Source organism: Cebus imitator, unplaced genomic scaffold (genome assembly GCF_001604975.1).
Source record: "Cebus imitator isolate Cc_AM_T3 unplaced genomic scaffold, Cebus_imitator-1.0 Scaffold177, whole genome shotgun sequence".
NCBI lineage: Eukaryota > Metazoa > Chordata > Mammalia > Primates > Cebidae > Cebus > Cebus imitator.
In genome coordinates this window covers 2,795,727-2,819,658 of record NW_016107492.1, presented here as the reverse complement: position 1 = coordinate 2,819,658, position 23,932 = coordinate 2,795,727, and the positions used below count along the sequence as shown (strand labels likewise).

General features: G+C 35.7%; 1 protein-coding gene across 8 annotated transcripts in view; it reads left to right on the top strand.

Annotated features, from left to right (window-relative positions):
* Positions 1–23,932, top strand: part of PTPN13 (protein tyrosine phosphatase non-receptor type 13) — a 210,411-nt gene that overhangs the window by 54,746 nt on the left and 131,733 nt on the right. For all 8 annotated transcript variants that reach the window (XM_017545145.2, XM_017545146.2, XM_017545144.2 and 5 more), the window contains exon 3: positions 16,843–17,021. In XM_017545145.2, coding sequence (XP_017400634.1) covers positions 16,843–17,021 — 179 coding nt within the window. The remainder of the gene's footprint in view (positions 1–16,842; positions 17,022–23,932) is intronic.

Below are 23,932 nucleotides of genomic sequence, written 5' to 3'. Positions count from 1 at the left end.
TTTATATCAGGGTAATACTGGCTTCAGGGAATGAGTTTGGAAGTATTCCCACCTGCTTGATTTTTTGGAATCATTTGAGTAGGATTGGTATTACTTTTTAAAATGTTTAGTAGAATTCAGCAGTGAAACTGGGCTTTTCTTTGATGGGAGATTTTTTATTACTTCTCTTATCTCATTACTTGTTATTGGTCTATTGTTATTTGGATTTCTTCATGGTTCAGTCTTGGTTGGGTATATGTTTCTAGGAATTGATCCATTTCTTCTAGGTTTTCCAATTTATTGGGATATAGTTGCTCCTAGTAGTCTCTAATGATCCTTTGAATTTCTTTGGTATCAGTTGTAATATCCCCTTTTTCATCACCGCTTTTATTTATTTGGGTGTTGTCCTTTTTTTTCTTAGTCTGGCTAAAAGTTTGTCGATTTTATTTATCTTCTCAAAAAATTAATTAGCCAGATGCAGTGGCACACACCTGTAGTCCAAGCTACACAGGAAGCTGAGGCAGGAGAACTGGATCAGCTGAGACTAGGAGTTTGAGGTTTCAGTACACTGTGATCACACCTGTGAATAGCCACTGTATTTTAGCCTGGGCAATGTAGTGATGCACCATCTGTTAAAAACAAAACAGGAAAAAACAAAAAAAAATCCAATTTTTTTGTCTCAATTTTAATTATTTTTGCCCTGATCTTTATTTCTTCTGCTAATTTTGGTTTTGCTTTGCTACAGCTTTCTCTTAAAAAGTATTGTAGTTATTATTTTTGATGGGTTTTTCTTGTCTACTAAAATGTGATGATTTATACAAAACAATTACAGTGTTAGAGTATTCTGTATTTTTTTGTGTACTTATCACCAGTGGATTTTATTCTGTCAATTGATTTCTTGTTGCTTATAAACATTCTTTCAGATTGAAGACCTCTCTTTAGCATTTTTGGTAAGATATACCTGGTGCTATAAAATCCATCAGCTTTTGTTTGGGAAAGTCTTTATTTTTCCTTCATGTTTGAAGGATAATTTTGCCGGATATAATATCCTAGGTTGAAACAGTTTTTTTCTTCAGCATTTTGAATGTGTCATTCCATTCCCTATTGGCCTATGAAGTGTCCAGTATAAATTCTGCCAGACATATCAGAGCTCCTTTATATGTTATTTTCATCTTTTCTCTTGCTGCTTTTAGGATCCTTTCTTTATCCTTCACCTTTGAGTTTGATTATTATATACCTTGAGATAGTTTTATTTGGGTCAAATCTTCTTGGTGTTCTTTCATCTTTTTGTACTTGGATATTCATACTGTAGGTTTGAAAAGTTCTCTGTTATTAAACTTTCTGTTGCACTCTCTCTTTATATCCTTTTTAAGGCCAATAATTTTTAGATTTGCCCTTTTGAGGTTATTTTCCAGATCTTGTAGCCATGTTTTATTCCTTTTTATTCTTTCTTATTTTTACCCCTGACTGTGTATTTCCATATAGTCTGTTGTTGAACTTATCAATTCTTTCTTCTGCTTGACTAGTTCTACTGTTGAGATTCTCTGATGCATTTTTCAGTTTGTTTGAATTTTTCAGTTCCAGAATTTCTGCTTTATTTTTTAAAATTTTAATCTGTTGGTTAAATTCCTCTGATAGAATTCTGAATTGCTTCTCTTGTTTTCTTGATAATCATTGAGTTTCCTTCAGATGGCTATTTTGAATTTCCTGTCAAATGGAATATCTTCATCACTCCAAGATTGGTCACTAGTGCTTTATTTAGTCCATTTGGTGAAGTCATTTTTCCTTGTGTGTCCCCAATTCTTTTGGATGTTTATTGATGTCTGGGCATTGAAGAGTTAGGTATTTATTCCAATCTTTGCAGCCTAGTCTTGTTTGTACTCAACTTTCTTGATAAGGCTTTCCATGAATTCAAAGGGGATTGGGTGTTGTGATCTAAGCCTGCAATTACTGCAGCCGTTTCAGCACTAGGGGGCGCCCTAAGCCCAGGAGCACTGCAACTCTTGCAGACCCCTACATGCACTGCCTTGGTGAACTTGGATAAGGGAAATTCCCTAGGTTACCAGACAAAGTAGCTTGCTCTCTTTTCTCTCTTTTCCCCAGTCAGAAGGAACCTTTCTCTGTACTATGCTGCCTGGACTTGAGGGAGAGGTGACACAGACATTCCTGTGACCACCACAGCTGACACTGCAGAGTCTCACCTGAAGGTTTATAGACCAGCACAGTACTGGGGTTCACCCAAGTTACATGGCCACTACTGCTAGTGTTTATTCAAGGCCCATGACTACTTTAGTCAGCACATGGTGAATCCTGCTGGAATTGAGTCTGTTCCAGCAGGACAGTGCATTTTCTTCTGGCCCAGAATGGGTCTAGAAACACCATCTAGGAGAAAAGACTTGGAATTGGGGGCTTCAGGAATCTGCTAAACTGGTACTCAAGTTGTGAGACCAAGTCCTCTGTGCTCTTCCCACTCCATCCTCCACATGGAAAGTGTCTTCCCCAAGAGCTGCACTGCCTGGAGTTGGGGAGGGGTGATACAGGCACTCCCTTAGCTGCCACCATTGGTTTCACACTGGGTTGCATCCCAAGTCCATGGCCTCTGAGACCAGTGCAGCACCAGGGTTTGCCTGAGGACTGCAGTCCTTGTGGCCTGACTGCCACTCAAATTTATTCTGTGATCCAGTCCACTTTAGTCAGCTGGTGGTGAACCCCCCCACTGGCCTGAAACTGGGTTCTTTTTGTTGGAGTTGAGGATTCCCCTCTAGCCAACTGGTGGTCTGAATGCCGCCTCCATAGGCATTGACAGAATTCCTACCTGTGCTGTGTTCTGCTGTGACAGAGCAACACTGAGCTTCATTGCAAAGTCCCACACTAACTTCGCTGTCTCCTCCAAGCATATAGACTCTGACTACTCACTGCACTGCCTGGGATTGGTGTAGTCCATGCGTGACTGTCTCTCGTATACTCTTCAGTGCCTCTTTCCTTGATAAAAGTACCTGGTTTGAGCATAGAAACTTTTATTACTCACCTGATTTTTTTGTTCTTATGAAGGTGCTGTCTTGCATAGATCGTTCAATTTAGTGTTCCTGATGGGAGATTATTGCTCAGGGTTCTATTTGGCCATCTTGCTCTGTCTCCTTCCTGGTAATTTTTAAATACTTCTCTTTTCTTTTCAAAGAGAAAATTAGTAAACTAGATGACAGTGCTGAAGAGATCACCATAATACTAAAAATATGAGAGAGTTTAGGTTTATGAAGCATTGAATGAAATGGTCCAACATACCTCTGAGTTCCAGAAGAAGGAAAACCAAGAGGATAGGAAACAGAACAATTAATGAAGATATAATAGTTGATAATTTTTGAGAGCTGATAAAATATGTAAATCTTCAAATTCTAAAAGCTTACGTCACAGTCAAAATAAAAAAATAATAATAATGGGATTGGAAGTATAGGAAAACATAAACAAGAGAAGGTTTTTAAAGCAATCAGAAAGAAACAGAAAGCTGAATTACCTACAAAGAAAAAAGAGTTTGCTTAAGAGCAGACTGAACAGTAAAAATAAGGTCAGAATTTGGTAGAATTAAGTAAATTTTTATAACTACTTAATTTCATTAAGAAATAAAATCTTAAAACTGCTGTGAGGATACATAATTATTTCAAGAAAAAAGAGAAAACATTATCACTATAACAACCTAGAGTAACATTGTCTAAAAGAAATATAAACATCATATATAATTTAATGTTCTCTATGAGCTGTATTAGAAGGATAAAAAGAGATAGATGAAATTAATTTCTTTATTTTATTTAATCCAATATATTAAAAATATCATTTTTATATGTAACCAGTATAAAAAAGTGTTAATTAGATGTTATACACTTTATTAGTACTAAGTCATCAAAATCTGTTTTGCACTCATAGCATATGCCAATTCAGACTCTAAATTTTATCAAAAATGTTTATATTTCATAAAATATACAGATGAAAAAGTAATTTACATACCTAAGTTGTTACAAGCATACTTAAAAGTTTTCCAACATCTGATTAAGTATTCATCTTTAAATTAAATTTTAAATAAATTAAAATTTTAATTCATCGGTTTCAGAGGCCACATTTCAAATTCTTAAAAGCGGCCAGGCATTGTGATTCACACCTGTAATCCCAGCAGTTCGAGAGGCCAAGGCAGGTAAATCACTTGAGGTCATGAGTTCAAGACCAGCCTGGTCAACATGGTCAAACTCTGTCTATACTAAAATACAAACATTAGCTGGGCATGGTGGCACGTGCTTGTATTCCCAGCTACTCAGGAGGCTGAGGCAGGAGAATTGCTTGAACCTGAGAAGTGGAAGTTACAGTGAGCTGAGATCATGCCACTGCACTCCAGGCTAGGTGACAGAGCAAGACTCCATCTCAAAAAACAAAAACAAACAAACAAAAAACTTAAAAGCCACACATGGTTGATGGCCACTGCATTGGAATGTACAGATAGAATTTGATGTCTTTCTAAACTTTGGTTCAAGATTAAGGTCAAAACAAAACATTTTCATATGAAAACTGTGAGTATTTACCAACAACAAATCCTCATTTAAAAAAATTACTAAAAGATGTATTTCAGGAAGGTGAAAATATGACCCAGAGGAAGAAAAAGATTCGAGAAGGAACAGTAAGCAAAAGAATCGGTCAACTTAATGGTCAATCTAAACAATCAATGGCTGTGTAAAACATCAACAGCAATCATTGCAAATTTAAAATTAGAAGTAATATAGTAGTATGTAAGACTGAAGTAGGTGATAGGAATTAAAGCAGTCTAAGGGTTGATTCGGTTTATGAGAATAATAGGAATAATTGGCCTTAGAGTTTGTGTAGTTCAAATATCCTTAAAGTTTTTAGCAATAATCACAAAATAAGAAAATGTAAAACTTCTAATCTGGTAGAAACAAAGGAGAATAAGTAGCACAATTAAAGTATAAGAAGAGAGACAAAGCATGAACTTCAAATTGAATTCCTGAGGTTTTTTAAAAGAAGACTTTATAGGAAATATAGAAAGTTTTTATGGATTAAAAGTTTTTGAGTAAATATTTGTACAGGTTATGCAACTTTTAAAAGGTCAAATTCTAACTAGTTCCTTAATATTATATTCCTTATTATCTATAGCCATAATTTTGTAAAGAGAGTGTATCAGTTGTCTTTGACATGCTACATCTTGCCCTGCATTCATAAGTCCAGAATTAACAGGTCCTTCAAGTTAAATGTGTTTGAGCTGTGTGAAATTACCCATTTGTTCCCTGGAAACAAACTATAAAACATGAAATTATATTTAATGTCTAACATGCTTAATATGAATAATGTAGGTTGCTAGTTTTATAAATTTAAATAGGCATGCAGTTAAGAGTTACTACAGTTCATCCTCTGTAGTCTTATCCTTGGTGATAAATATTAATTTTGCTCACTATATTTATTGTTTAATTTTTTATGCTTAACAGAGACTTTATTGTTGAGGTGTAAGATACATTGCAAACAGCATTATTCTCAATTGTACAGCCTGATGAATTTTATGAATGTGCACACTCATATAGTAACCACCCAGATTCAGATATAGAGCATTTTCAGTACCTGGAAGGCTCCCTCATGCTCCCTTCTAGTCAATTCTTGTTTACCAAGGGTAATCACTACTATGACATATCACACAGAAAATGTTTGCCTGGTTTTGAACATCATGAAAATGGAATCATACAATGTGAACTCTTTGGTGTTTGACTTCTTTTACTCAACATTCTGTTGGACTTATTCAGATTATGTAACTAACGTTTTTAAAGAAAACATTTTACAAGTATTTATCAATATCTTTTCTCCAATATAGAAATTAAAAGAGAGCTTTATACCTTGTATCATTTAGTAATAAGTTAAAATTTTACTTTCTTGGCATGATGTATATCAGTCATAGTTAACATTTTTATAGGAAGTGTATACCATTTTTGAAAAATTGAATAGCTTACCATTCAAATAATCTTTCTTCCTTCTTTTCTTTTTGAGAAGGAAAATGTCTTTACAATGTAAGTGGCAGGGCAGAGAAGGGTGAGGGGGATATGGTCAGTAGCAGCAGAGAATGGCATTAGTGATCATAAAAATATTTTTCATGAGTACCTACAGGTCATGTTTACATGGAACCATGTCACACAAGACAAAGCCAGTTTCTCTCTGGAAAGATATATGTTTTTTCCTCTGGAAACTAAAAAGCATACGCTATTCTTCATTGACCTTTTCATCCAGTTCCCCAAAAATGAAATAAATGCCAGTCACCTTTGATATTATTGATGTTTCTGTCTTTGTATAAATTTCAGGCCCTTGAAAGTAAAATGAAATCACTGAGTTCATTATTTAAATTTTGTATCTGCTCTTCTTACAACCTCACCCCCAAGATTTATGCAGATGGCAGAGGTGGAAGAAAAAAAGATCTCTTTTAACTTGAAACTTTGTCTGCACTTGCAAAACAAAACAAAACAAAAACCTGCTGCTTTTTGTTTACCATAAAACTTTTTTTACTGCTAATTATCTCCATTGTAGTTTATCTGGCAAAATGTAATGTGGCAGCTGTAAAATCTGCAGAGGCTATAATGAAATTGCTAGGTGGCAACAGAAATGCTAGCACTTTAAGAGGCTTAGCACATCATTCCAAAATTGCTTTGACAAAATTGTTAAGCTAACAATAAGATTAAGTTTTTAAATAGAATTTACTATTCAGAGTTAACATTTTTATAGCTGCTTTAACAGGATGATCAAATAAGATATGATTGTTATATTTTTAAAAAGAAACCACTTTGAAGCAAACTGTCTTTTAGACGTCTGCAGCTAAAATATTACACATACATAGAATAGTTTTCCTCTCAAAGTTTGGATACTCTTCAGGAAAATAAAAACTGATATTAATTCCTTGACCTTCTTGAGGTACTGGTTGTGTGCCTAATGATGCGTTTGTATATCAGACAGGGTGAGAGATTAAAGGTGCTCACCTCATATACTATGGATATATATTGGATTTATAGGAAGTGTTGGATTACAGGCACTTACCACAGCTACTTGGAAGCAGAAGCAAGAGGATCGCTTGAGCCCAGGAGTTTGAGGCTGCAGCCAGCTACGATCGCACGCACCACTGCTCTCCAGCCTGGGTGACAGAGTGAGACCTCGACTCTTAAGAATACATAAATATATACGAAGTGCTACAGAAGAAACAAAATGCTTAGGAATTTCATTTCTAGTTTGCTTTACTTTGGGAATGAGACAGGAAAAGCCAAATGAAGTTAATGTTAATTAAGTTGTGTAGGGGAAAAGAATATCTTTTTCTTACCCATTGCTAGGTTCATGGCTGAGGTGCCTATAATAAAAGACAGAGGAACAAAAGAAAAACATGCAAATTTATGGTATATAAGTTTTATGTAACACAAGAGCCTTTGGAATTGAAAATTTAAAGGAACAAGTAAACCTGTGGGGGGTTTTGCACTGTTTGATAGAGAAGTGGGTGGGGTTGAGCGTATAATTGGATAACAAAGTATGATCTAATGTAATAAACTGGGGGAAACTTAGCAAGGCCTTTTTGTTCAGATTCTTCTTTGTGTCCCTTTGTCTTCAGAGATGAGGATGTTTCTTTCCTCCAGCTATACGAATGGCACCTCTTGAATGAAAGTCTTTTGACCTATTTCCAATGAAAAGGGTGGGAGAAGGTCAGAGAGTGACCTTCCTGCTTCTGTGGTTTTCTCAAATACCAAGGTGCCATAATCTGGGGCAGCATGTTCTGAAACCCATCAGTGGATAAGGCAGTTTATTTCTAAATGTCAGTGACAGTCTCAATTTGGTGCTCTTTACTCTGCTTCCATATTATAAATAGAGAAGAGCTATTTAAGTCTCTTTTGTAGCCTGAAATTACTGATAGTTATTCTACCTTTCTAATAAAATGACGTTATTATAATTTGGATAAATTAGTTACTTGTTACATTTTTTGGCTTGCTGTATCTCCTGTAAAGTGCCTTATTTATAGCTTTGTAAGATGCAAAACAAAAAAAGCATCGGGAAAGGATATAAAGTCATACATACCTCATCTTATTATATACTTAATATCAGTTAATTGACATAGAATTGGAGCAAGTACAAGGTCAAGAAGCAACTTAATTAAGCTATGATACCATTTTAATATCCCTAATGAGAGCAGTGGTTTTTATTTGTGTGTAGGGTAGGTTGGTACACATATGGATTCTCCAGGAAGGTTTTTAAAAATACTGTGTAGATTCCTGTGCTCTGTCTCCAGAATTCACACCAAAGTCTTCAGTGGATCAGGAAACAGAAAGCCTCTGTCGTTTCTTAATTACCTTAAACTCCCAAAGTCAGACATTATAAATAAGTTTGTTTCAGTATTCAAATTAGCCAAGCTGACTCTTATTTTAAATCATACTTGAAAATATAACTAAAAGAGATTGGAGAGTAAAGTTCAAAAGTATTCTCTGGGTGAATAATTTAGAGTTTCCGGTATTTGAAAGTTGAAAGAAAACTTTGCTTTTCTTGAGAGTGGAACTCCAAAATATTTGTTTTTGCATGTGATCAGCAAAGTCTAAATTAGTAAGTTATTTTCAAGCAGGGCAGAAGGGCAACTTAAAAAGGTTGTGGACCTGTGGTATAGATTTTAAATGGGAAACAAATTCTTTTTTTTTGTGAATATTTCAGTTAGATAATTATAATGGCATTTTACCTGATCTTTTGGGAAATTATAATTTGTATCCTTAAACCACCTTTATTTTAGAAGAAATATGTGAAAACAGGGTTACAAAAACTTTTTTTCAGCATTTTGGCTTATAATTTGGGGAGATACAGTTTTTTTTTATGGTAAGCATAAAGCAGATTGGTGGAAAAGGTGAAAGTGAAAGGCAAATCAAAGAGAAAGAACATAGTAAATCAAAGGAATAAAGTAAGCAGGTTCCTCAGCATATGATAAGAAAGGAGGGAGGAATGAAAGGAACTGCTACAACTTCTTTCATGCTACTTGAATAGGGTAGCCAAGCCAGCTTGCTTAAGAAGACAGCAAGAGACCTGCTTCCCTCTGTCCACATTGTCCAATCACTAAGCCTTGTCACTTTTAATAATAACCAATTTGGTTTTACTAATATAGGTTGTCTGTATATCACTTGTTTCATTACTGTTTTGTTGCCAAGTAGCATAGTTCTGGAACCTCAAGAGTCTTGCAAGTACATAACAAACACAATTACTAGAAGCCTAATTGATCAGAAGCCATACCAAGATTCCAGTGGTTGTGGTTTGTCCAAGCAGCTTGCATGTGTTTAGTCATTTTAAAAAGAAAACGTGTGTGTGTGTGTGGCTAATGTCATCATTAAGAAATAAAAGTATCTTTGATCTCCTATTCTTAGATCAATTTGGAGTAACAAGTTTGCATGATTTCATGTTATTAGAATACTGCAACTTGTATTACAAATAAAAATTTCTAAAACTGTATGCTGATACTGTCCTGATATGTGCATTCGAAAAAAATCTTCATTTAATAAGTCATGTTTTACCTAAAATAATGACTATGTATAGTAAAGCACCAATTTGACAAATGTAGTTACTCAATAAGTACTAATTGGTTTGATCCTCAAATATTAAAGCAGTTGTTCTAAATTGAGGATCTATGCTAACTAGGAATGCCATGTAAATAATAAACTAATAAATAATAAATAACCAGTAAATAAACCAATAAATTAACCAATAAACCAATAAATAACCAGTAAATAATAGACTACTTATAAAAAGGATATTCCCCAAGGAATTTTAATTAAAGAACAAATTGATATTTTAGGATACTTTGTACTTTAAATAATTTGTATTTCTAACTTTTTTTTTTTGGAGACGGAGTTTTGCTCTTGTTACCCAGGCTGGAGTGCAATGGCGTGATCTCGGCTCACCGCAACCTCCGCCTCCTGGGTTCAAGCAATTCTCCTGCCTTAGCCTCCCAAGTAGCTGGGATTACAGGCATGCGCCACTGATACCTTTATTATTAAGGAAACCAAAGAGCACTGGGTGTCGGTAAATAGCTGATCAGGCAGTGGAATTAGACCTTGTACTCTCAGCCTGGTGAGCAGTCTATATNTTTCACCATGTTGACCAGGATGGTCTCAATCTCTTGACCTCGTGATCCACCCTCCTCGGCCTCCCAAAGTGCTGGGATTATAGGCGTGAGCCACCGCGTCCGGCCTCTAACATTATTTCTAAGTAAAAGATGCCAAAATAAATTTCCAAAGATCTAGAACAGTTTGAGATTTGGTCTATTCTGAAACTACAGTGCTTGTCATGGATAATACACTGTCTTCTATGGGAGGGAAGTGCTAAGAAGGTGATTGAGGACAAATTTGAGTGGTGACTTTTCTTAGATGTGTAGTCTACATCTGGTATCTTTGAGAAAAAGTTTTAAATAATAGTGGTCACCACTTTTATATGGCACTTTCTGCTATATGCCAGGAACTGCCTTAAGTCTCTGGTTTTTGTTTTTTCATTAATCCTCACTATAGCCTTATCTATGATGTGACAATGATTTTTGTAAATAAAGAAATTTAGGCACAGAGGGGCTAAATAACTTACTGAAGATCACTGTGTAAACTATAAATATCAAACTTGGGATTTGAACCCAGGGATTCTGGCTTACACCATACTGTCTCTCAATAAAATGAGACTACATACTAAATTACTGAAGTCAGCTACTATACAAAGAATTAAATGAAACTGACAGTTTCTCTGATATTGAACTGGCATTGTTGTCTGGGGTAAATACCCAAGGTTCGTAGCCTTGTGCCAAGAAGATTAAGGACATGGACACACACAAGGAATGAGTTTAGGAGCAGAGGTTTAATAGGCAAAAGAAAGAGGAAGAAGAACTGCTCTCTCCCTCTCTTATCTCTCTCCCAGTCTCTCTAGAAGGGAACTTAAAAAGGTTGTGGACCTGTGGTATAGATTTAAAATGGGAAACAAATTCATTTTTTGCAAATATTTCACTTAGATAATTATAATGGCATTGTACCTGATATTTAGGGAAATTATGATTTGTATTTTTAAACCACTTTTATTCTGGAAGAAATATGTGAAAACAGGATTACAGAAACATTTTCTCTTTTTCTAGAGAGAGAGAAGAGAAGGAGACTCCTGGGAATTCCAGCCTGGAATAGGAGTGCACCATATTTTATAGACAGGCTTGAGGAGGTGATATCTGATTTACATACGGCCCACAGATGGGCAGGACCAGGTGTGATGTTTACTTAGCGCATGGGGAAGGCTGGCCACCCCACCCTAATTTTATTATGCAAATGGGCTTTCCATGTGGCTGGCACCATGTTGTCTGCTCCTTGCTGTACAGGTGGCTGGCAAAGAGAAGAGACGATGGAGCCACCATTTTGAATATGCCTAGTTCCAGGAAACCTTTTCCTGGGAGTATTCACTCATGCAAGCTTCCAACTTGCTGGTCTCTCTGCAACTCAATTTTACAGGCTACTCTTTATTAGAAAAGGAGATGATTTTGGTGCTGCTTTTCATTAAAGGAAAACCTTACCAAGGACTTCCTTACCCTATCTGCCTAAATAATTCCTTTTTAACTCCTGTATATGTATCTTTCCAAATCTTCTAGGTGAGTTTAGGGATTTGGATGATTAGCAAGGTCTAGGACCAACTACTACCAGAATATAAATTCTTGAGAACTAAAGGCTTATAGTTTATTAAATGATGTTGCATGATTAGTTATACCAAGAAAACTTACATGTAAAATATCTTTAAAGAGAATATGATCATCAGTTTACATTATTGTAGATATCGATTTCAATCATTTACATAATTTTATTTTCAATAAGGGGTTGCTATTCTATCCTGTATGGTATTAGAGAAACAAAATTTTTTTGATTTTTTTGTTTTAGTATTAACAAAACTTTTGAGGAATTTATACAGCTTTATTTTGTAATCAACTTCTAGCATATGCTACAATTTCCAGTGGACCTTAAATAATGTATCATAAATCTTACTATCAAGAAAGTGTTAAGATGTAGGGGAACTATTCTAAACCATTCATTTTATGTTTGTGCTTTGTTATACTAGATGTTTGATATATTGTTATGAACTTATGAACTGAATTTTTGAGAGAATTCCATATTACAGAGGGATTTTATCAAATCTTTCAGAGTTTAGAACAGTGGCCTCTGCATACATTTTTATCAGACACCCTAATAGAACATAGAAAATAGAAAGACTACAACGTCTTGTGCTTGAATAGGCAAAGGGATTTTTCAGATCAAAATGATGTCATTGTTGTTCTAAGTCTCAAAATGATTTTCTGATACTTTTGATTAGTGTTTTCTTACCACGTTTGTTGCCTAGCTAAGATTATTTCCCTAATTTTTAATACTGTAAGTGGAAGATGAAAAGTAAATTAAGGGGACAATCTAAAGGAAATGGCAAGAACCCTCAGGGAAAAAAAAAATGGATGAACATAAAATGATATCAGTTTAAAAGAACATTGAAAAGAAGCTCTAAGAGGTTTCTCTGCAAATCGAATTTTTGCTTATCCTTAACCTTGCCTCTAGCTGCTTGAAATCCTGTTTAAGCAATTTTTCTGTGGAATGTTGATAAAATCTATAAATATAACCATTTGACTACTGGAATCAATTCATTTCAGATTTACTTTTTCATAATGATAGCATTCTTGAATGCAGTCAGCATACAATTAAAACACAGTACATGGACATACAAGCTTCTAGAATCTCATTTTTAAATATTCTTTTGTTAGCATTTTTTAAGGGATTTTAAATACTTTGGCTTTAAATTTCTTCCTTTTAGTTAGACAAGATGAGTAAATTAAAGACTGATTCTAGCCACAGCTCTAAATTAATTCCCCTCACTTGCAGGTTTGCATAACCCTCTAAAATTATTTACAGATATTTTCTGTAGTTTGACTATGTTTTTTCAAGAACCCATACTTAAATGTCATGTGTGTGTTTAGGGAATTTGACAGCAATGTAGTTTGTGGTCACAGTTGCTTTAACTTTATTACAAGCCATTTAAAACACATTTGAAAATATTTTTGTAATTTCTCATTTCTGTGTATGTGTAATTTTTTGTTTTGTTTTGTTTTTTGAGACACAGTCTTGTTCTACTGCCTAGACTAGAGTGCAGTGGCCTGATCTTAGCTCACTGCAACCTCTGCCTCTTGGATTCAAGTGATTCTCCTGCCTCAGCCTCTCAAGTAGCTGGGATTACAGGTGCCTGCCGCCATGCCCAGCTAATTTTGGTTTGTTTGGGTTTTTTTTAGTAGAGATGGGGTTTCTCTATGTTGGCCAGGCTAGTCTTGAGCTTCTGACCTCAGGTGATCTGCCTGCCTCAGCCTCCCAAAGTGCTGGGATTACAGGCGTGAGCCACTACACCCAGCCTGTGTATATTTTTTTTAACAAGCAAAAGTATGAGCCTCCTTGGTAATTCTGTTTCTCACTGCTCTTCATCATTTCTCTGCCCAAAATTCTTGCTGTTTCTTGTACAAACTTAGTAATTTCCTGACCCACATGCCTTTGCTTTGGCCACTTCTTGTTTTTAGAATTCTAACCTTAGCCATGGTCAAGTCTTACCTGTCTTAAAGAGCCACATATAAAAAAGGAAATTAATTCTTTATTGTAGTTGAAGTAACTTTGCTGTCCTCCAAACTCTTTTTTGTATTACCATTTTTTCTTAGATACCTAATACTTTCTATCTTGTATTTATTTATGTACATATTATCCAACCAGTAATACTTTAAACTCTGTTAGCAAATGACCTGTAATGTTGGGAAAAAGATGTTAATATATATAATGCTTAAAATAATTATATACTTTAGATGTTCAATAAAAGCAAACAGAAACATATTGTATAAAAGTTGAAATATATAATTTAATCATTACACATTGTATACATGTACCAGAACATTATACTGTACCCTAAAAAGAAGTATGATTTATGTGTCAATTAAAAACAAAATATGACTTAATAAAAAAGAGAAATATATATAGTTCTTAACAGAGTAATAATCGGTTTACTGACCTTGGTTGTGCTGGTAAGTGAATAAATCTCTTTATTTCAGAGTGATAAGGAATTATGAATTGCTTTCACCTTCAGCAGTTTCTGATCGATGCTACCATGCTGAGGAGGAGAGACGGTCAGTCTGTAGCCAGGAATGAAGAGGAGGAATGCAGTAAGCCCTTTTCTGGTCTAGATGGAATACCAGAATGACAGGACAGGGCATAACATTTAGGCTTCTAGGTGGCATTCAGACATCTGTGTTAGCTGTGACCTGCAATCATTTATAAATTTGAAATGGTAACAGTTACACCCAAAATCATAATTTTGCCTCCAAAAGAAAGACAATCAGGAATTAGCCATGACAGAATCTCAGCTTCCGAACTTAGATTCAGGACTTAGGTACTGGAGAACTGGACAGCAAGTCTAGTAAGTAGAATTAGTTAACATAGTGGGGTGGAGATTGGCAGTAATGAGTGAAAGAAGTGTTAGAGGGATGTTACAGTACTATACTTGCATCAGTGCCCAAGAGAAGAAGGAGAACCTGGAAAAAAAGACTGAGAAGGAGTAGTCTTCATGTTGGAATAACCCAGGGCTCAATCCTTGGTCTTTATTTCTTTTTTATCTTAGCTCTTTGTTGTTGTTGTTGTTTGGTGACCTCATTAAGTCACAGGCTTTAAATACCATCTAGTAGGCTAGCAACTCCAAAAATATATATGCAGTTCTGATCTTTATCCCACACTTCAGATCCAGTTGCCTACTTGACATCCCCATTTGAAGATATAACAGATATCTTAAATGTAATAAGTCCCAAAGTTCTAATTCCTGACACCACCTCCTAACCCCCACCTCAGCAGCCTGCAGTATTTTAGACAATCTCAGTTGTTGGCACTTTGTCCTTCCAATTAGTCAGATCAAAACTTTGATGCCATCCAGAGTCCTCTTCTTGTGTCACTCTAAGTCCAATCTGTCAGGAAATTCTGTTGTCACTACCTCTAAAATATCTTCCATTTCCAGCAGGTTCTCACAACCTCTATTGCTAACACTGTGGTTATAGGCTGTCATCATCTCACACCAGATTATTACTGCATTGCCTTCCTAATTGGTCTCCTAGTGTTTGTTCCCCTTAGTTGATAATTTGACAGAAATTGATTTTAGATTGTTTTACAATATCTGCGACGTGAAATCTCACAGTTTTGAATAGTATCTTTTGGTAAGGGAAAGATTGTTCTTTCCCTTGTCTGAATTCTTTCCTAGCTAGAGTGTGTGTTGTCTATGTATGAAAAAACTAAAAGGCGGCTTTTAACAGAAAACTTGTATAGTGACTGTAAAATGCAACAACATATACCTAGGATTATGAGCTGTGATGATGATTCATTGAAATGTATTTAGCATAGCAATTGTGGGCCAAGTTTCAGAAGTCTGACGTATGATTGGTTAAAGCTTTGAGGACCATGGGTCTATCACACCACTTCAGTGCAACCTAAGATGTGCTGACTGATTAAAAGATGCATTCAAATACATTTTTCTTCTTTGACACCATTATTAAAGACATGTCTCAGAGTCATAAAAATGCAGATTTTTAACCTTCCAAGGAGGAATGACTTTTAATAGTTTTACTTTTTAATCATAAGTCATATTCTGATCATGTTGATGATAGGTAGAGGTAAAAAAAATCAGAAAGAATGATTCCATTCTGATTAGAAGAAATAGCCAGTTCTGATTGTTTTCGGGAGACTATAGATACCGTATGATAAACTTTTCCATGACTTCTGTCAATGTCTTATTATGTGACAGAGTGATATCAGTATAACCTATTCAGATTGGATAAAGGAATTTCAGTCTTTTGTGATTTTTCTGTAGCTGTTATCTTGAGTCTATAACCAAGTTCACCTAGCAGTTTTCTTAAAACCTGTATTAACTTCCTTTTGATATGAGGGACAGAATAAAGCTTCTTCAAATCAGTCTATCTTGTTGAGCCTAATATAAAACTTTACTTTTAGATGGAGGCCTATTGGTGTCTAGGGAATGTATTTTTGTTAATACACTTAGGTATGAGCTCTTAGGCATCTATACAGCCAAGCATTAAAACGAAAGTTAAGAGACCCCATTGATCACACTGTGTAGTACAAAACAAGCTGCCTGAAATGCTAGTGAAATAATGAACAAATGTAAATAAGATAAAATCTGAATTCAAGCAAAATATATACTTTGACTCAAGGCATTTCACTGTAGTTAGAAACCTTGTGAATGCCTAATATGATGAATTTTCAAAGGAATTGATTTCTATCCATTTCTGAACACTATAGTTTAAGAATTTTACCTTGGGATCTATAAATGGGCTATAAGTAGATCCATATAACTTCAGAATTTATACAGAGCTTTATATTTATGGGTAATTTCCTTGAGAGAGAAACCATACATTTCACCAATTTCTTAAAGGAATGCATAATTCAAAAAAAGTTCAGGAACTACTGATCCTTATCCCCATCTATTATCACTGTGATAAAACATTTGAACCAAGTTTAATTCTTATGACCAACAAAGAAAGGGCTCTATTTCTAGTTTCTAGGATCTACCATCCAGATTTCAATAGGTTAAGCCAAATCAAGGCGTTGTTAATAATGCTACCTGTTGTATTTATATGAAACCCAATCTTTTGTAGCATGTTGATTTGATGTGTGTAAACTCATTAACATCTATACAAACAGGCTGAGTTATCCATTGAAATGATAGTTACTTCCTCTGATTATAATTTTGAGCAATTTTCTTCTTCTTCTTCTTTAATTTTGTACAATTGCAAACCAGTCAGCCTCGCTGATCCTGCTGCCCTTGGCTTCATCATTTCTCCATGGTCTCTGCTGTTGCTGCCATCTGGTAGTGTGTCATTCACAGATGAAAATATTTCCAATCAGGATCTTCGAGCATTCACTGCACCAGAGGTTCTTCAAAATCAATCACTAACTTCTCTCTCAGATGTTGAAAAGGTAACCATTAAATTTGTTTTGTTTGATTTTGTTTTTTATTTGGATGGGGATAAATCAAATAATGACAATGGGCTACTCTGTTTCAATCCTCTGAAAAATCTATTGAGTTTTAAATGATCATGTATTCCAAGAAGTTCATAGTTCTGTTATTTAAGAATTCAAATAATTTTTGAATTATTTGAAAGATTTATAAATCTGTGAAATATATGAAAAAAAGTTAGCCATTATAACTGCATGTTTACAAATACTTATTAAATACCTGCTATGTATTAAACACTGCACCCGAGGAAGATACAAAAGTAACTAGAAAGTTGACCCTGATTAACATGTACAGAACAATCTGTTACGGCGGTCCTCATCTGTTTTGGCACCAGAGACTGGTTTCATGGAAGACAGTTTTTCCAAGGATGGGGTGGTGGAGGAGAATGGTTTTAGCATGAAAGTGTTTCACTCAAAACATCAGGCTTTAGATTCTCATAAGGAATATGCAACCTCAATCCCTCACATGTGAAGTTCATGATAGGGTTCGCACTCCTATAAGAATCTAATGCCACCATTGATCTGACAGGAGGCAAAGCTCAGGTGGTAGTGTTCACTTGCCTACCTCTCACCTCCTGCTGTGCAGCCTGGTTCCTAACAGGCAATGGGACTGGTATGGGACTGAAGGTAGACCCCGATCTATAATATTTGGCAGGATAAAATAAATACTATGGAGAATGGTAGTGTTTTGAGAATCTATGAAAGGAACAATTAATTTTTAGTCTAGAATGATATCACAGAGAACGGGTAGCATTTGTGTTAGACTATGAAGAATGAATAAACTCGAGATCAATAAAAATAGGTAGAAAGGGCATCCTACTCAGAGTAATTGGTATGGGTAACAATAAGACGTAAGAAATTTTCCACTGTGATTGGGGAATGGTTGGTTAGATTGGTTAGGCTAGAACATTACTACCTAGAGGGATGTGTTTAAAGGAAGGAAGAAAGGCTCTAGGTCAGAAGGAGGATGATCTTTGAATGCCAGAACTTGAGACTTTCTTCTTAGGAGGAGGGGATCTATCATATTTTTAGGAGCATGGCTGATGTAATTTGTGATTTTGGAGATGAAGTTTGACAAAAGTAGATAACTATTGGGGAAGAAAGATTTTGTGGGACTCTATTTGGGAAGGTTGTGTGGGTTTTTGTTGTTGTTGTTGTTGTTGTTGTTGTTTTGATTTTTTGAGGTGGAGTCTTGCTTCTTCGCCCAGGCTGGAATGCAGTGGCACGATCTTGGCTCACTGAAACCTCCACCTCCCAGGTTCAAGCAATTCTCCTGCCTCAGCCTCCCAAGTAGCTGGGATTGCAGGCATGTGCCAGCATGCCCGGCTAATTTTGTGTTTTTAGTAGAGACAGGGTTTCACCATGTTGGCCAGGCTGGTCTTGAACTCCTGACCTCAAGTGATTCGCCTGCCTCGGCCTCCTGAAGTGCTGGGATTACAGTCATGAGCCACCACGCCTGGCCAGGGAATTTTAATACTCTGTAGAAAAGAACTGAAAATGATGTAATGATTTTATTTGATGGCATAATGAAGATGTGAAGGTTTATAATAGAAGTATCCGATATGACTATGGTGATATAACTGATTTCAGAACAACACACAACACCTAATTTTATTGTCAAAGTTCTGAAAAAAAATTTAGGCATATATACAATATATACAATATATACAATATAAAACACAATGCCTGCATGTGTTTTATAGCAGGCATTGGATAATTGTGTTGTATACCAGGCTGTTGGTAATTTAGGGCTGTGGGGATCTCCAGAGAATTCAGAATTAGCTAGGATCATGCTTTCCCATATATCATTCCACGTAAGTGTAAAAATTAACCTAGTAATTTCCTAATAGCAAAATTGTTAAAAAGTATATACATGTTAAACTTTAATATACATTATCTAATTGCCATCTAAAGGAATTCTACTAATTTCTTTCTGCTGACAATTATATTTTTCTTTTCAGACACCGAATTTGTGTATGAGTGTGTGTGATGATTAAGCTAAAGGAAGGCATATTGATTTGAGCCGTCAATTACGTATCTGAAAAAAGACTGACTAGAACTGGTAGAATGAATTCAGATTTAAGTTTATCTACCTTTTATATTCCATGAACTACTTAAGAATTTTGAGAGGTACAAGCAACCATTGAAAGGAGATAGTAGCTATGAGGTAGGGGTAATGCTTAAGGCATTAGCCTAAGAAATTTCCCATTACAAAAGATAGGGTATTTGAAAAGAACTTTTTGTATGTTATAGAGTGGATATAGTCTTGGTCATTGTTATGTATCGTGAAGGTATTCAAGTGTACTGGTAATGTTGTATTAAGTTAGATAATATAAATAGTATACTTATATAGTTATTCATTTTTATTTAAACAGGATGCAGTCATTCTGTACACTGTATGATTCATTTAATACTCTTATAAAAGAGGGATTAGAACATTGGAATTAGGTGTGGTATGTGTGCATAGGTATCATGAATTCTTTCTGTAAGCATTTAAAATCCACAATAAAATTTTAAAAGTGCTTAGTAGAAATTTGAGGTGTACAAGTGCTTTTCTGATTTGCTGAGAGGTTTCCCAATTTGCCTCATGATGTCTAGATCCCCAAACAAGTTAACCCTATGTTTAGGAATAACTATTAGACCACATTTTTGGGAAAATGACTAAAGCCACTTTATTATTTTGCCAAGTATTTAGAAGCAATGTTGGGGGTGAAATGGGTGTGGGGTTGTTGCCATTAGCATGTTAAAGTTGATTTCTTAGTCTGTCTAATTGGAACTTCTAGCTTATCTCATGCTTCAAAATCTTAAGTGTAATTCTTTTTTTTTTTTTTTTTTTTTTTGAGACAGAGTTTCGCTCTTGATACCCAGGCTGGAGTGCAATGGCGCAATCTCGGCTCACCGCAACCTCCGCCTCCTGGGTTCAGGCAATTCTCCTGCCTCAGCCTCCTGAGTAGCTGGAATTACAGGCACGCGCCACCATGCCCAGCTGATTTTTTGTATTTTTAGTAGAGACAGGGTTTCACCATGTTGACCAGGATGGTCTCTACCTCTTGACCTTGTGATCCACCCATCTCGGCCTCCCAAAGTGCTGGGATTACAGGCATGAGCCACCGATCTTAAGTGTAATTCTAAATACAAAGCAAATCAGCTTTTTGTTTGTTTGGTTTTTGGTTTTTGGTTTTTTTGAGATGGAGTCTCGCTCTGTTGCCCAGACTGGAGTGCAATGGCACACTCTCTGTTCACCTCAACCTCCGCCTCCTTGGTTCAAGCAATTCTCCTGCCTCAACCTCCCAAGTAGCTGTGATTACAGGTGTGCGGCACCACACCCAGCTAATTTTTGTATTTTTTGTAGAGATGGGCTTTCACCATGTTGGTCAGGCTGGTCTCAAACTCCTGACCTTGTGATCTGCTCACCTCAGCCTCCCAAAGTGCTGGGATTACATACATGAGCCACTGTGCCCGGCCAGAAAATCAGGTTTTTTGATCCCGTTTATAACATGAAGCAAAGGTCATCTAGCACAGTATTCTGGTTTTAAAATGGCAAGGGCATTTTGAAAGTGAGGAGAGTAACTGGACTTAATGACTTTGATGAGTTAAGAATATGCTATTAACTGGCCCTCAACAAATGCTTGCTGTTGATGACATATAAATTGTTTTATAATGCTCAGTGCCTAGCACTCTTGATATATGAAAATGTTCTCTTCATTCAGAGGAATTACACGATTACACTTAAAAGTGTTTTGTAAACTGTACACATATGTTTGTATGAAAAAACTCCCTTACTATCAACTATATAAATAGCCATTTTCATTTATTTACTTTAAAACTTTACTTTTCAAGATAACATCCCTTTAATTGAGTAGACAGGTTTATACAGGCCACACTAAGTTGTTTGATCCTCTGGCTTTTTTGGGTAATTTTCTACTTCCTGCTTGCCTGGCAGAAGGTGTATTTATTTGACAGTTCTTTTGAAATCAGTTTGATGGAATGGAGCTTGAATCAAATTCCTGTTGTGCTTTCTGTTCAAAAATATTGATATGCACCAGAAATTTGTACTATGTTACTGATAAACTAATCTTGTTTATTGCCACTAATTTGTAGTCTAAATATCAAGAATTATTGCCCCCTACCATCTCTGTGCTTTTTGAAAATCAAGGATCATCTTTAGGTCAATAATAGTAAATCTACTTACCCAAGCTTAGCAGAAACCTGAACTGAACTTGACCAAAAAAATCACCAAATGCCCTTAATCACACTATACAGTACATACCCTATGTTAAATCTCATTAATCCATCCCCTGTCCCCTGTTTTTATTCATTCATTCATAAATTTGACAAATGTTTGTTATATGCCAGGACTCTGTGCCACTGAAAAAGAAACTCTAGGATTGTCTAGTGACAGAGTCCAACATGTAATCATATCACTAAATTGAAAATGATAAATGTTAGGGTTGTAGAGATAGAGCTACCATCTCACATCCGTTAGGATGGCTACTATCAAAAGAACAGGATGTAACAGCTGTTGGCGAGGATGTGGAAAAACTGAAACCCTTGTGTGTTGTTGATGAGAGTGTAAAATTGTACAGTTACTATGGAAAGTAGTATAAAGGTTTCTTAAAAATTTAAAAATAGAATTATCATGTGATCCAGCAACCCCATTTCTGAGTATATATATCCAAAAGAATTCAAAGCAGGAACTCAAAAAGATATTTGCACACCCATGTTTATAGCAATGTTATTCACAATAGCCAAGAGCTGGAAGCAACCCAAAATTTCATTGACAGATGAATGGATAAAAAAAAAAACTGTGTGGCATGTACATACAATGAATATTATTCAGGCTTAAGCAAAAGGCAGTCTTGTCACATGCTACAACATGGATGAACCTGGAAGACATTATGCTAAGTGAAATAAGCCAATTACAAAAGGACAAACACTATGTGATGCCACTCATATGAAGTATCTAAAGTAGTCAAAATCATAGAAACAAAAAGTAGAAAGGTGATTGCTAAGGACTGGCAGAGAGGGTAGAGGGAAGAATTCGTGTTTAATGAGTATAGAGTTTTAGTTTTGCAAGATGAAAAAGTTCCAAGACTCTTGCACAACAATGTAAATACACTTAACACTACTACTAAAATATATACTTAAAGATAGATGGTAAATTTAATCTTTTTTTTTTTTAAGACAGTCTTACTCTGTCGCCAGGCTGGAGTACAGTGACGCAATCTTGGCTCACTGCATCCTCTGCCTCCCAGGTTCAAGTGAGTCTCAGCCTCCCAGGTAGCTAGGACTGCAGGTGCGCACCTCCACGCCCAGCTAATTTTTTGTATTTTTAGTAGAGACAGCATTTCACCATGTTGGCCGGGATGGCCTCCATCTCTTGACCTTGTGATCAGCCCACCTTGGCCTCCCAAAGTGTTGGGATTACAGGCGTGAGCCACTGCACCCGGCCAATAAATTTAATATTACATGGTTTCTTTTACCACAATAAAAGATGACGCCAAGTACTAAACTTTTTATAGGTGCAAAAGCATTATAGAAATTTAGGTCTTTATCACTTCACCATACTATGTTCCACTAGCTAAAAAACTAATTTCTGATAATGTTATTGAGCGTTAATGGCTTAATGTTTTGTTCCAGTCAGATAATACATTATCATCTTATTAGTCTTTAAGTCTATATCATCTTAACTTAAAGGTATAACTCTTAATATGAAAATTTAGCCCCATGAGAGAGGATTTAGGGGACCAAAATGGATCTAAAATAATCCTACTTCATCAGATCTCTGGAGCCATTCTGCAGTTGGTGGGTCTCCTCTAGAGCACTAGAACATGTTTTGGTTTGTAATATATGTATACTAGTGTTCGTAGTCCTACAGTAAGTAGCTTAGAGTTAAATAAGTTGTCAGATATATTATTAAGCTGCTTAGGTATATCTTAGGAACTAACCAAGTATATATACTCAATATTTAAAACGTGATGAAATGTAGAAGGTAATGTGTTGTGGAGAAAGTGTTAATTTTAAAATTAGAAAATAACAGCCTGCTGTTTTGAGCTTTATTTTGAGGTGAGTTTTCCTTTTAGGAAATATTGAAAGAAAAGAATTATGTCTAAGTAAATTTGTGCAATTGCCTTTATATCAGATCATAATCTAAGTTCCTTCATACCCTCAGAGGTCAGAGGAATAAGCTCAATAGGCCATTAAAAGTTTAAAAACTATATGCATACCAAAAAAATGTGTTTTTATATATTCTCCTGGATAGACGGATTACAGCATTTCTTCTTGCTTCTTTCTAAAGGGCTAAAAATCATTGACTATTTGCTGACAGATCCCAAATGTATGTATCTCTAACACCATGCTCTTGACTTTTATGTAAAGCCCCTTAATGTTCACTGGAATGTCCAACAGGCATCTCAGACTCAATAGATCTGAAATTAAACTCATTGTTTCTTCTCATACCCTGAAACTTTTCTCCCTTCCAGTGTGTTTCCTATAAATGAACGGACCATCATTTCCCCAATTTACAAGGAAAAGTCTAAGGTGTCATTCTTAATTTTTCATTCACCTCTGGCTCCATTTCCTAAATCTGTGATTAATTTCTCTTGATTCTATCTCTTTAGTATCTCATATATGTCTACACATATTAGCTCTCACTGCTTCCTCCTTAGTTCAGTCCATCACAAATGACCAGTGGTGAAAACAATTCTGATAAACTGCAGTCAGTGCATTTTTGAAAACCCATATATGATCTTGTTCTATTCCTGTTTAAAATTACTCAGATTCTCCATGTCCCCTGAATAAACTCTTGACTCCCGAGCATGGCCTTCAAGATCTTATTTTATCGGCCTTGTCTAAGCCGTCTTTTTGTCAAG